This window comes from Micropterus dolomieu, linkage group LG18, assembly GCF_021292245.1.
Source record: "Micropterus dolomieu isolate WLL.071019.BEF.003 ecotype Adirondacks linkage group LG18, ASM2129224v1, whole genome shotgun sequence".
Taxonomy (NCBI): Eukaryota; Metazoa; Chordata; class Actinopteri; order Centrarchiformes; family Centrarchidae; genus Micropterus; species Micropterus dolomieu.
In genome coordinates, this window is record NC_060167.1 from 13,119,632 (window position 1) to 13,134,233 (window position 14,602).

At 42.0% G+C, this 14,602-nt stretch overlaps 1 protein-coding gene across 1 annotated transcript; it reads left to right on the forward strand.

The window, feature by feature from the left end:
* Positions 1-492: 492 nt before the first annotated feature.
* Positions 493-14,071, forward strand: apcdd1l (adenomatosis polyposis coli down-regulated 1-like). The gene is made up of 5 exons (XM_046029564.1): positions 493-607; positions 728-874; positions 10,516-10,699; positions 11,539-12,058; positions 12,453-14,071. Exons 2-5 carry the CDS (start codon positions 790-792, stop codon positions 13,224-13,226), a joined length of 1,563 nt encoding a protein of 520 aa, XP_045885520.1. The 5' UTR covers positions 493-607; positions 728-789; the 3' UTR covers positions 13,227-14,071.
* Positions 14,072-14,602: the final 531 nt, after the last annotated feature.

Sequence of the window (14,602 nt, forward strand, 5' to 3'; positions counted from 1 at the left end):
ATACCACCAGAGGTACAGTAAGTGAGCAAATATGTTGTTATATTTTGGGTGTATCATCAGATGTGGTGTAGCGTTTTGGCTGCAGTGTTAACTCCTATTCACCACTGCCCCTTTGCACCTTGCTCTAAAAGCTCCCCGGAGCCTTCACTTTAGGAAGTTTGAAGCTCAAACCCCCTCCTCCACACACACACACACACATACACACACACACACACACACACACACACACACACACACTCACACACACAGAAACTTTCTCTATCTTTGCCCTCCCTCCCTCCATCTCTTTCTCTTACTCCCTCCTCTCAGCTCAGAACTATAAGAGCCAGACTGGAGTGCACATACACAAAATATTCCTGCTCACATGCACACACACACTCGCTGCACATGCACTGAGTGGAACAGATACACAGTGCTGCACAGTAGTGAGGCGACCGTGTGTGCGATTGAGAGAAGGGGGGGGGGGGTGGAGAGAGAGAAGGAGAGAGAGAGCATTTTACTCTCCCTCTTGCAAACTTAAGGAAAGCACCAGTGTTGAGAAGTTGCATGAAGCGTGTGGTTCCAACTGAGGACTTTCTTATCGGACCATGGAAGCCAAGAAGTGGAGGTAAAAGAAGAAGAGACAAAGCTAAACAGGAGACCAGAATTTTATCTGAGGGATTACCGGACTTTTCATATATGTGCTCGTGTCATGGTGAAATCCTAGATGATCGTTTCTTGTTGACAGGAGCCTCTCTGTGTCTTGGATTTCCCAAGGATCAAAGTTTGTTTTCTGAGCAGAGTGTGTGAATGAAGTGTGCGGAAGCAGGAAACATGTCAAACGGACGTTTCAGTCACCTGTTGAGTGGAGTCTGGCTGCTGTGGCTGTGGCAAGGTGAGTTCAGGCACTTTCGGCAGGATGACATTGTGTTTTTTATGTCTTCCAGCTTTCTAAACAGCTTTTTGAACATGTAGTTTACATTAAATTCCTGTCCAGTGAATTTGTGAAGATTTAATCTCATTAAATTCACACAAAGACTCCTTTTTCAAACCTGATTTTCATCAAATCTTTGAAGCTAAAGATCAGTTTAAGAAAGCTTAAACTGATGCTGGTGTTTCACACATCACATGGTCTATGAGTCCCAAAAAGTTTACCTTTTAAGTTATTATTACTAAGTATGAGAATAACTTGTAAATGCAAATAGAATCTGATTAAAAAAAAGATTTCCTTCCCGTAAATCCAAAGCTTTTCCTGTATGAAAAAAAATTAGATAAATGCTCTCTCATGTGAGAAATCAGCTGAACACTTGCAGAAAAGTCTTAAAAAACACATGGCAGTGCACAGTGACAAAAAGGAAGAGATTATTACAGACAAACTCATAATTACAGGGAAGTTATTATGTAATTTGTTATAATTCAAATGATTTGCAAAGATCAACATGTGGATCAGCACTTTGAAAAATAAAAACACAACCTATGCTTATGTTAGACTTATGAATAGCCAGTCTGTATGCTATTTCCTCTCCTCCTCTGTGTCTTCAAAGCGTCAGCCTTAAAAAAAGAGCTCTGGATGGTGCCTTTAAACAATGGTTCCCCAGGAGCAGGGAAGCGTGGCCCTGGAACTAATGTTGCCATTATGTTAATGGTTAGAATAACAGGAGACAGCCATTACTGACCTTACTTCAGGCTGCTGTGCAGAGCTGACTGTCCAGCTGCCGCAGCCTCGATCACGGAACTGCAGCATTTTGGCCATCAGGGCTGGTTAGGGTGATGAGCGGCAAGTGACAGACAGGAGGAGGCATCTGCCCAGTTAATAATCATCATCCAGCAAGCCAACGCCAATCCCCACACCTCCCTCCATCCCTAGCTGCTTTAGTGGTTGACTGGTATCTGTGAATTGTTTTTCTTTTTTACAGCTCAAGTCTAGTCTAGAGGAGACAGGAGAGGCGAGGTTGAGTCGCTGGCCCTAAACAGATGCCATAAGAAGCTGAGCAGTTCTTCAATCCAAACAGAGCAGAGACTGATGATAAAATTAAATAAAACAAACCATTACATCTGTATTTAGATGAATTTTGACAGGTGTAATGTGATTTCTGTGATTGAAAAGCTTCCCAAGCCAGTATACTTTGTACTAACTGTGTGACGAGTGGACAAACATTGATACCTGACTTTTGAGCGACTCTTTTAAACTTCTCGTTTATAATTTTCTAAGCATCCCTTCAACCCAAACTTTACCTTTAAAGCTACAAATACTCATTTCTTGGAGTTCTGCCTTACTTGATGGAGTGTTTGCAAAAGATGAAAGTGACCAATTTGCTGAATGGAAGGGACCACAGTGAATATTTGGATAAGGTCTGGTGGATCCTTGGATGAAAGAATTTCCTGTTTTTTCCTGAGCTTTCTAAACTGAACTGAACTGGATGGGAACATTTTGCGATCCCACCCTATCACTGCTTCATTTTACCATACAGCAAAACCCTTGAAATATTCACACAAGCTAAAATGTATATGCAGTGTTACAGTTTCAGCCTGTAACAGCCCTGTTCCAACTTGAAACCTCTCCAAGTGCGTGAAACAGCCACCGGCCGGATCTCCCCAGACGCCTCCAAACTGAGTTTTTGGATTAAGGTGAAACCAATGTAATCTCAGCTCAAAAACATCAACGGACCATCAACTTCCCTTGTCCGCTATCTACATCTTTACTGCCTTGGCTGTCCACAAGGGACACCACAATGCACGTCAGGTGCTATTATAATCAGGAATTCTTTCGACTGTCTAATAGCACATAATCCGATTTCCAAATAACGTGAAAGCACATTAAAAGTTCAGAAAATGGTGGAGTGGGTGCATATATTGGTTGATGTGGCAGCTCATGGTGAGGGTGTGAGATGCAGCTGGACGATGTGTGTGTTGTTGCTTTGTGAATAGGAGCCAGAGTTTGCTAACCACAGTGGAACTGGCAGCAGCGTCCACTGGGCAAACGCCTGTAGATCCCTTGTCTAAATAAACGAGGCCACTGGATTAACCAGCTTACACTGTGATGAAAAGACAACAGTAGTCATCCATGCACTGCCCTGGGGACAGAGGGATACTCCTGGTCCGGGAGACCGCTATGAGATGCTGGGGTTAAAGCCCCCAAAAAGGAAGGGGGTACTCAGGGTTAGAATAACACAACAGACCTTGTGTTCTTTGGAAAACCTCTAAATCAACCTGACCTTCGCCTGGCTTTGGCGACAAGGGTGGAGGGAGGCGAGAGAGGCAGAATCAGAGTACTGCAGCAATAAGGCCTTGGTAAATTTTAAGCCATCCTCAGTCTCTGACAGTGCTAGCCAGTAACACATCACTTAGTAACTTGTTACAGCAGTGTGATCCCTGTAACACACAACTTTGGATGTTCATTTCATCTCACATTCTGTGAGATGAGTCTAATCAAATGTTGGCCACAATCTGTGTCAGACTGTATGGTATCACTTTGAGGCATGTCAGTGATATTTATTGCAGAGACACGCTATCAGCCCACCTCATCCATCTGTGCTTCTGTTGCTGCTGAAAATGCAGCAATGCAGTTTCTCATCCCACAAAGTTATTTTTTGTTTTGCCTTTGGATGTGCACATGCATGGGTTTCCATTTTCTGAAAATTATTTTTAAAAAAGGCGTTTAAAAATTCTTGTTGCATCGACGCGTATATTCTGCATCATGCTCATGCTTTGTGATGATGATGGTCAGTAAATGCCTCCAAACAGTAAGCAGGCTGCTTGTTAAAAGTCTTGTTTTCTTTTTCAACATGTGTTAAATAAAGAATAAGTGTTGGGTGCTTAGGAGTTGTTTAGGGCATTTTCGACAGAGCTGAGTAACAAAAGTAACGTAACGAGTAATGTAACAAATTACTTTTGCTGTTGAGTATTTAGTAAAATAATATAGTTACATTTTTATTCCATTTGTTTATTTATTTTTGTTGTTTTATCCCAGAACAGTTTCTGAGCTGAAATGCAATCTAAGAGGTTAATATTAAGAATAGTCCTAATGCAGTGAACTTTATCTGCAATAGTAAGTAATAGTTCAACCATTTAAACAAGAGAGCTGCAGAACATCTAAAATGGCTTCCACTGTATGAATGAAAAACAAAACAGTTGTTCCTGGCTGTGGTCAGTGAGATATTTATAGCCTATGTTTGTGCATGCTGACCTCCAACTAGAAAAACAAGAAGAATCTGCAAATCAGAAAACTGCACAGAATATGAAGCTCATCATATTTATTAGGAAAAATGTAGATAATTAAAAGGGAATTATTTTGTATTACTGTGCATGGTGAGATTCCCATTAGAAAACTAATTTAGTATCTTAAAACAGTAGTCTCAACCTCAGGGTAGGGATCCTTCCAAGGGGTTGTGAAGGGGTTGTGAAATTTTTGGTGTGTTTTATTTGGACTTGAGGGGTTACATGTAGATATCCCTTCCTAGCAAAGGGGTCACAAGCCAAAAAGAGAGTTGGGAATCACAGTCTTATAACACCTATCCAAAATCTGGAGGACAACTCAGCGGTTCAGAGAGCCTGAAAAAGCAGCTGTGAACTGTGAATAATGTGCAGCAGTCATATGTGGAATGAGCAGGGTTTCTGAGCTACTGTAGCATCACCTCACTAATCTTGTCATTCTAACGCATGAAGACGCCTCATCCAACCCTCTTACAACCCCTCATCCTCCTGACCAGCTTCATTCACCTCATCAACCACTGGCAGACACAGACAGAGAGAGAAAGAGAGAGAGAGAGAGAAAAAACAAAGACGGAAAAAAGAAGAGAGGAATCTGAAATCCATCCAGGAGAAATGAGCCGTAAACATCATGGCTTTTTCATCAGGGGAGGGGAGCAGTAATCAGTGGAGGGGAGGAGAGCCAGGAGGGCACGGGTACTTCAGGGACAGTTTTGAGGGTTTTGTTCTGCAACACTGAGGCAAAGAGAGATGAGAAAAGAGCTTTACATGACACTGGGGGTAACCACACTGAAAGAAATGTGGTGAGGATGTTGTAAAAAAAAAAAGTAGGAAACACATGAGGAAGTAATTAAAAATACTGGAACATGGAGGTATTGGTCCTGCTTTGCCATCATTTTAGTGCACCAACAACATTTTTTCTGGGACAAAATAGTTATTTTCTTTCACCTTCACTGCGTCCACTTTGGCAGGTTTAATGATTCTCCATTAAAAGCCTCAGTAGAAGCAGCTATGAAAAAACAAAGGCGTCTCTCTTCAATGAATGAAGCACAGGGTTGACTAAAACGTCAAGCACTTGATTCCCCCTGCAAGCCCTGAATCAAAAGTGCCTGGATCTGGTTCTTGTTTTTACAGGACAGCTCCAAATAAAGAAGCACATAAAACTGTATTTTGACTTTGGCGCTGCGGATGAGACATGAGAGAGGAGAGCAAAGGCTGCCAAACCGTAATCACAAATGCAAACAAACAAACAGAGTGCAGCCTGGAGGTCCTTTATAAATGGTATCCCTTCTGCAGTGTGCTGTAAATCAATGTGTGCAGTGTGTTTTTGTGAACGTGCATGCGTGTGTGTGTGCGTGTGTGTGTGTGTGTGTGTGTGTGTGTGTGTGTGTGTGTAAAAAGGATGAATATGGGAGCTCAAAGACAGGAATATTATTTTGGCCAGTCGTCAGTCGACTAAAGCGAAGGCCGGTGGCAGTGGCAGTGCTGGTGGTGATGAAAGACTGACCCTCCAGACCACACGCAGTTCACAGTCTGCTGTGCTGACCCCTTGTGGGGGAATTGCAATACTGCATGAAGACAACCTGGGGGATGAGTGTTGCCTATGTCTGTGTTCTTCAGCTGCTATTTACAATGAAGCCAGGTTTACTGCGGAATACTGAACGGCAGGAAGACTGAGAGAAAAGGTGGCTTTAATTAGTCACAGCTGAGCACAGGCTTCCCATCCTCGGTTTAAGTAAGGCTTGCACACAAATCGATTGGTCTATCTCGCTGTCATTCAGCATTATACCAGCCCTGGCCCTCTTGAGAAAAATTAGCTATCACAGCTGGTTGTAACCTGTCTTTGTGTGTTGTTGTGGCAATCACCAAATCTGCACTGTTTGATTCTTTCTCATTCTCCTTAAACGATAGGTTCAAATTTAAAACAACATTCCTATATGAACACAAAACAGGCTCCTTCTGTTCATAGAGGCCATTACAGGCCATACAGACAAAATGTATTTCAAAGTTTACTCGAACCCAATATGAGGCTTATGCAGTCTGAGTTAGAAAAATCAAGTGAAAAGTCTTTTTAGTACAAAATTTCCTCTCTGTGTTTCCTGGACAGTGAATCTCTGCAGCGGAGGGATAGTAAACCAAAGAGGGATTTTCAGGCTAAAAAATACTTACTCAGACTTCTGAAGCCTTATATTAGCTTCAGATACACTTCTGAAAACATTCTTGCAAAAAACAAGGGCAGTAGATTTTGTCCCCCATCTCTCACACTGGATGAAGAAAATTAAACATGGATGTTGTAAAGGCCAGTATGAAGAGAATGAATGATTACAGCAAGTAAAACATGTTTAAATGTTCATGCTGTATGGGCAGCTGACTGTTACAAATATAAATCATTTAAAAAATACGAACATATTCTTTAATGTGGAAAGAGCTCACTGAATAGTTGTGTGTTATTTATTGGGTATGATGCTTTAATGAACTATTGACATGCAATGTGTTGACACTTTACCCCTAAGTCACACAGGTTAGTGACATAGGTTGAGTCAAAGTTAATCTTAGTAAATGTTTATTGTTACACTACATACATTTCTGCCTGTGCTATCCTTTTGTTAGGAGGCTGGATGAAGCCCATAGTTGCCGTCAGTTTCACCACACAGATGCCAATGATAAGTTAGATTTCTGTTTTCCAATAAGCTTTCATATCTGACCCCAGTATAATTCTAATAACAAGCATTTTGCAACATTTTCTAGACAAACCTATGTGCAATAAGTTGCCAGTTTATTAGCTAAAACTAGCTTAAACAGTGCTGCAATAAATCCTACTATAGGTCATGATCCCTTTTTGTTAAAACTACAGTATACAAGTATACAGTATACAGTAATTTTGGAGGACGTAGTTTGCGGCGCTGTTGAACTGAACACAGACAGGTGTTAGCCTAAACTCGTTTTTATAAATGAGCATGTCAAAATAATAGAAACCGTATATCGCAATATAATAGAGGACATTGATATTATTAATAGAGTTAAATCAATCTTACAGTGAGTTTTATTGATAAAAATACATGAAATCTGTTTCTGAAAGATGCTCTAAGCACTAAACTGTGACAGAGAGGTGCAGACTGCATCGGGGGACGTTTAGGGATCATAATGGAAAAATAAATCAGTGGGAACCATTGCTGGGTAGAACTAATGATATCTGACTGCCTGTGTAGGAAGTGAATCAACTAAAATGGTCCCCCATCTCCTCCAAATTGAGATGGGGGTTGAATATTATCATATGTATTACAACATCGCCTCACTTGTGGTTGGAATAGGCTCTTTTGTAGAATACTTTTAAAAACCCACGATGAGCAATTTTGTTTTACTAAGGTCTGCTTTTATGAGTACTCTTTTAGTAAATGCAACCATATGCCCAACTGGAATGAGATCCAAGAGAGGGAAAGGGGCTGAATGACAAGTGACCTCAAGAAACACTATAGAAATGTTTTGGCAAAAACAGAAACTCAAATATAGCAACCAAAATGACTCCACATCACATACTATGCCTCTCTGTCCATTTGTTGCACAGTGTGTGAGTAACCACTTAGGCAGCATATTGCATGCAGCTACAAAGGGTGGATAACATAAAACAGACCAATTGGATGACTTGCAAGATGCAGTGGAAATTAATTAATCCTGATTAGTATTTCTGCTCCAAGCACTCCCATGGGAGTGCAGCTGGGTCCGACTGACCCAGTTCCCTAGCCAGCTGCAGTGACATTGAGCATAAACAAACACATCACCGCATGGGAAAAATTGCAAACATGTTTCAATGCCTGTGACAGGAAAAATAAGTATAAATCATCTCAACAAATTGACAGACTGCTTAAAGGAGGAAAAATGTGCCTCGAGCTTAAATCTGGTTTTGTGGTCTGTAACTGTACAGTTCAAACAATCCGAGCTCTACGTGTGTGTATGAGTGTGTGTGTGTGGGTGTGTGTCAGGTGGAGGTATGCTAGGAAATGACTGCACTGCACACATGTCTGTGGTTGTGGTCAGCATATGGGAAGCATTCCAGGAGTGAGGGGAACAGAAAATATCTGACACTAACAAGGTTAATAAACGCCAATCACTTATCCGCCATCTTGGAACCTTTTACAGAAAAAAACCCATCAGCAAGTCCACATCATGCACGCTACCATTCAAAACTCCCCATTTTCCTTCAGCTGCATCTGCTCGGTCATGAGAGAAAAAAAGACTCATGTGTGGCTCAACAACCAACTCCCAGCTCAACTGTAGGCTCGACAGGTGATGTTCTCCCCAAGTGAATCTAAAGTCAAATGAGAGAAAAGTGGTGTGAGATTACACCCATAAAGCTGTCTAACCACAGATGACCCTGAGGAAAGTTGAGAAAGTGAGAGAAAGAATGCGAGAGCTCTACGGATGAAGGGGAGCAAGAGGGAATAAGAGAGAAGGAAATGGAGGGAAAAGCAAGTGGGATACGCCGACTTAAAGCAAAAACTCAACCTTTTCTTAGATGGGAAGATCGATACTGTTCTCATATTTGTCTGTTAAATATAAGGCTACAGTCGGCTGACCTTTATCTTAGCTTAGCATATAGACTGAAAGCAGTTGGTTTTTTTCCTAAATTTAACAATATGCGCTTCCCAGCACTTCTAAAGCTCACTTTTTTAACATGTTATACACCAGCCATCCATAACATTATGACCACTGACAGGTGAAGTGAATAACACTGATTATCTCATTATGTAATGATTTAAGCGACTTTGACAAGGGCCAAATTGTGATGGCTAAAGAAGTTGGTCAGAGCATCTGACCAAAAGTGGTCCAAAGGAGGAAGAGCAGTGAACCGGCAACAAGCTCAATGATGCACGTAGGGAGCAAAGGTTGGCCCGTGTGGTCCGGTCCAACTCTATTCCCTGATGGCAGTGGCCTCTTTCAGCAGGATAATGTGCCCTGCCACATAGCAAAAATGGTTTGAAAAACACAACAACGAGACCTAGGTGTTGACTTGGCCTCCAAATTCCCCAGGTCTCAATCCAATCGAGCATCTGTAGGATGTGCCGGACAAACAAGTCCGATCCATGGAGGCCCCAACCTCACAACTTATAGGACTTTAAGGATCTGCTGCTAAAGTCTTGGTACCACAGAACACCTCCAGAGGTCTAGTGAAGTCCAGTCTAGTGTCTCCATGGGTCAGGCAAAAGAAGGACCTATGCAATTAGGCAGGTGGTCATAATGTTACGGCTGATGGGTGTATTTAATGTGTTTCATCCGTTCCAAAAAAACATAAAAATGGAAAAACAACAATTCACCATTAAGAATAAAAGTAAGTGGACTAGTGCGAGGGGAAAACAAGAGAAAAAGTCAAACAGGAGATGGCCGCATCTGTGAGAACTCACCCCGCTTGCTTTTTGACATTTATTTTGGGATGATGAAACTATAGCCATCATTTTCCCCCACACACACAGAAAAATGCACACACTGCCAGGACAGTCCCCAGTGGGTTTCCTCACGTTGCAACCATGAGGGTGTAATCAAAACAATCCCCTTGCTGTGTTGACAATGCACACATCTCTGTGCAACAAACAGATAGAGCATAAAGTGCGGTTATGACCAATGACAGGTAGACATATTGCAGATGTGCATATGTCAGATCAATAAATGTTATAGAGTGAATAATGCTTTCATTTGGATTAACTTAACTGTCAAACTCATGCGAGAACATTCATCATTATAAGTGTTTTTAGAACCATATTATCAACAGATGTGTTTGGCTCAGCTGGCCTGCTGCTGTCAGCGACCCGCTGTTTGCTTTGTCTTGATGACAGAAATGCATATATACAAAGAGCATACAGTCGGGCAGGTGCTGATGTGCACACAAATGCACAATTACCTATACACCTCCTGCCTCCAAGAAACCAAAACAAGGCATGTGTGTTGCAGCTGCAGGCTGTGATAAGCCAAACCTGTCTGCACCATGGCCAAATGTCCTGATTCACAGCTACGTATGGTTTATATAGCGCCCACTCTCCACTCATTACATGAAAAATTTAGCAAAATTACAGCCCTCAAGCTGTTTGCAGTCAACCAGAGTTGTGGTCAGATGTAACAGGGAGAAGATGGGAATATTCCCTTATGGCTATTATCTGTTCCCTTCATTTCTGATGAAGGAGGCAGACAATCATCTCTGAATTGAACCATTTTGGTGTTCCCATTTCCTACATCCACACTCAATCAGCCTGGAAATCTAAATGAAGTGTAATGGAGCCTCTGTGTTAATCTGATGGGATAACTGTGATTATTTACTCACTTTCCCTTCCTCTGTAGCTGTGTTTGTGGCTGGAACTGGGAGTAAACTTTGGGAGATGCCCACAGCCTCCTTCACTTCCTCCTCCAACCTCAGTAAGAGCCTGCAGTGGGAGCAGGAGTGTCAGTACCGCCACCTACAGGACAGAGTGAGAATCACAGCAGACATCCCCCCAAGGCTGGACGGCACATGGGTGTCAACCAGGTGAATTTTTTAAAGTTAAGTTGTTGTAGCAATGAAGTACAAGTGGAGAAGGATTAAACATAATAATTTTATCCAGTTTTTTGAACCTTGAATATGTGAAGCAGCTATAATATTTTTCTATTAACAATGGATCATATGAGCACTTTTATGTGAAAGGAGTCACTCGAGTGACAAACCTGCAAGTAATCAACCAACTATGTGAACCCTTATATGGTTTTGTTTTTTTCTGGTCTGTGACATTAATGTTTTGGTTTACTCTATTTTAGTTTTTTTCCCAGCACAGCAGCAAGCAGCTGTTTTCAGCAAAAAAAACTCAAACAAAATAGCGTACAGTATCTGCTCATCACTAAATGGCAGACAGACAAAGTTAGCGAACAGCTAGTGAACATGGTGGAGCATTTAGCTGCTAAAGGCTCAGATATTTCCCTCAGGAGTTGGTAGAGACCAAACACAGAGCTAAAAGAAAGTGAATATTGGACTTAAAATAATCAGGTGGCCAGAAACATGACTCCAAATTAATGAAAATGCTGCTTCGTAACTGCTGGATGTGTGAATAAGCAACTGTTTGCTAACACATTCGCCATATCAACTCTCTATGGTGATAATATGTCAATGTTGTGTTCACAGCATGTTTTCCACTGCTGCCTAGTGGCCATAAATCAGTGAATGCAGGTTTAATTATTAAACCATATAATAGATTCAGTTCAGTTCAGAGACCTGAAGTACTTGTAGTTTTTGGCTTATGAAGACTCTAACTTGACTTGCCCACGTGACTGAGATGTAGCTCAAAAGAGTAAAAGTCAGCTCTGATTTTAACTATTTCATGCCTCTGTGTTCAGATGTGAAGTCAGGCCCGGTCCAGAGTTCCTTACACGCTCTTACACCTTTCACCCCAGCCGTCACTTCCTAGCCCTGCAACACTACTACACAGACAGCGGCTGTGAGGACCCAGCCTACTCCCTGATGGTCAGGGGGAAGCTTCGTCTGCGCCAAGCCTCTTGGATAACCCAGGGTGGCACTGAAGCTGAGCACCACCTCAGCAAGGTGGGTATCGTGGTGCACAGCCTGGCAGCCAAACAGAGGCTTGTTGCCAGGTTGCCTCCGACCTGCATGGCTTTGACCCTGGGTCGAGCGGTGCCAGGGAAGCTGTATGAGCTGTACAACACCCGGGCAGGGAGGGGCTGTCTGGCTGCACTGGGCTTCTCCATGATGGAGATGGGACTGATACGGGTGGAAACGCAGCACCACAGCCATGGAGGGAAGGTCCAGGAGCTGTTCTTAGGGGATATTCACACTGACTGGACACAGAGAACTCAGTACAGACCTACAGGGTACCAACAGCCACTGCAGAACGCCATGGTGAGACATTATTGTGTATTTTTCAGTTTCTATTTGCCAGAGAGAGTTGATCAGACGAAAGAATGTGGACGATCAATTGTGAGGGCAGAGATACAACAAACATCTTGTACTGTTAGCCACTGAACAAACCTGCAAGCTCAACTTTAACTGATGTTTCAGGGAGTGTGGAAAATGTTCAGTCTTCCTCACAAACCCTCATTTTCACACCTGTTATTTTGTTAGTAGTAGTATTACATTTTATGTTGTTTCCACAATATACATACAGTATCAAAAAATCTTGATCAGTGTAATCTTTATTTTTTGGAAAACGTTATTTATTCCTTCATCCCATTTCAACAACAATCATCAATTGCAGCCCTAAAACGCAGTCTTGCTTCTCCCTTAAACTTTGCAGCATCACATCCACCCCTGCCCTGTGTGCGCCCTGGTATACCGCTCCTCAGAGCAGCGCCCCCCTGTGTTGCCCCGCAGCCCTGCAGCTCCTCTCTCTCTTGCCGGCCGCTGGGTCAGCCAGCGCTGCGAAACCCGTCCCAACGTCCTCTTCCTAACCCGACACTTCACCTTTGATCCCAACCAGCACGCATGGGAGGGCATCTACCAACACTTCTCGGACCCTGCCTGCTCTCAGCCTACTTTCACCCTGAGAGCCTTGGGTCACTATGCTCAGGGAAACCCCTCCACCAAGGTCTCAGGGGCCACTGAGTTTGTCTTCAAGGTCACCCAGGTGAGAGTCACAGCTGCAGAGGAGCCCACAGCGAAGTTGCTAAATGGGACGAGGCCAGGAAAGTGTGGTCAGGCAGGAGGCTGGGAGGTCGGAGTGGAGCAGGACTTGACCCCCACAGATGGGTGCACCCTGCTGGGAATCAAACTGCCACATAAGGAGTATGAGCTCTTCAAGACTGAGCTGGACCACAGGAAACACCTGCTGCTGTTCATCGGTGAGAGGCCGGCTGATGGGTCCAGTCCAGACCGACCACAGAGGAGGCCCACTTCCTTTCAGGCTCCAATGGTGCTTTGCAGTGGGGGGGAGACACAGCCTTCACATGGCTATGGCTCAGGTTTTAACAGCAAGCAAGTCCAGCTAGAAGCCAGTGGGACAGAGAGACTGGCACAGCTGGTGTTACTGGTGCTGGGATCTGTGCTGTGCAGCTGGTTCTGTGATTATTAGAGACGTTGTTCATGAATGAAGCCTGTTACACAGCTGAAGTCATTGATGGACATTGTTTTCTGGCAGCTTTCTTTCACTCTTCCTCCATATGATGATGACCACATGTGTGATGGTCAAGAAAAATCATGAGACACTCAGGAGAACTGAATAATTTCTTAAATCTGTCTTTCAGATGCTGCCTGTAGGTTCACTTTGATGACTCTTTACTTCAGCTGCATTTCTACCTAAAACTAATCTGTATATAAACCATCAATATATATATGCAACTGCCATCATTTTAGTATGTAAAAATATATTCAATTAAACCATGTTCTTTTTGTATAATGATCAGATGTTCTCACTTCACAGTTTAATTCCTTTTAATATTTCTGGATAAATACAGTTTTCTTGTCATGCTATTATAACAAATCAAGATCACAGTGTGAAAATGTGGATCAGCTATTTCCACGTCAAAATGTAAGCCATGGACATTCCTGTCGACTCCACACAAGAGCTCCTTTTCATCCAAAATGCAGTATAACTAATGCACTTTGTACAGAACATTGCTTTCTCAACATACTGGAGAGAAAAGAAGCTGGAAAGCAGAGAAATGTATAATCAACACTCTAATAGCTGCCATGTTCATTGGTCAGATGCCACTGTTGTGTAAAATGTTGCTTTGTCTCTATTCTCTTTCAAAGCTTGTGTATTAGTCTGCTTTTCTGTCAGCAGTCAATCTAAACAAATCAAATTAATATTTATTTTAACCATTTATGCAATGCTTTTTAATAAGAGGAATATTTTGGTCTAATGTTTTACTTAGTTTCACCATTTAAGAAGCGATTATCTATTTGTATTAAAAATAGCTTTTCATAACATCTTGTGTTTAATTAGTCTTTCAAACAAGACTAAGAGTCTACAGTCATAGCAGCTCTGTGAGATTGTACTTAGACACAGGTAAGTATGGCAAGCCATTTTTACATTTATTCCTTAAAACTTACCAGTCGCTATTTAAAAGCTACTAGTACTAGTAACAATTGATTAGTTACTAGTAACTATTTTTTAGTTACTAGTAACCAATCACAGATTTTTACCATTGAAATTACTGGGGCGCTGCAGTTCAGATATCACCTATTCATTAGTTACTAGATTCGAATAGTTACTAGTAACTATTTTCATTTTATTAGAATTATAATTATTTAGATACTAGTACCTAATGATTAGTTACTAGTAACTTCTTTGAATTCTTACTAGTAAGAATGGAATAGTTACTAGTAACTAACAAATAAGTACTAGTAACTAATCAATTGTTACTAGTAAAACGGGAATAGTTATTAGTAACTAATTGAATAGTTACTAGTAATGTGTGGGGATCACCAAAGTTCTTACAATTCCTC

Excerpts from the sequence above, each read along its gene's own strand:
- apcdd1l (XM_046029564.1), top strand. The coding sequence starts at position 790 with ATGAAGTGTGCGGAAGCAGGAAACATGTCAAACGGACGTTTCAGTCAC. Across the intron at positions 875-10,515 it reads GCTGCTGTGGCTGTGGCAAG|CTGTGTTTGTGGCTGGAACT; the intron begins GTGAGTTCAGGC and ends CTTCCTCTGTAG. Across the intron at positions 12,059-12,452 it reads AGCCACTGCAGAACGCCATG|CATCACATCCACCCCTGCCC; the intron begins GTGAGACATTAT and ends TAAACTTTGCAG.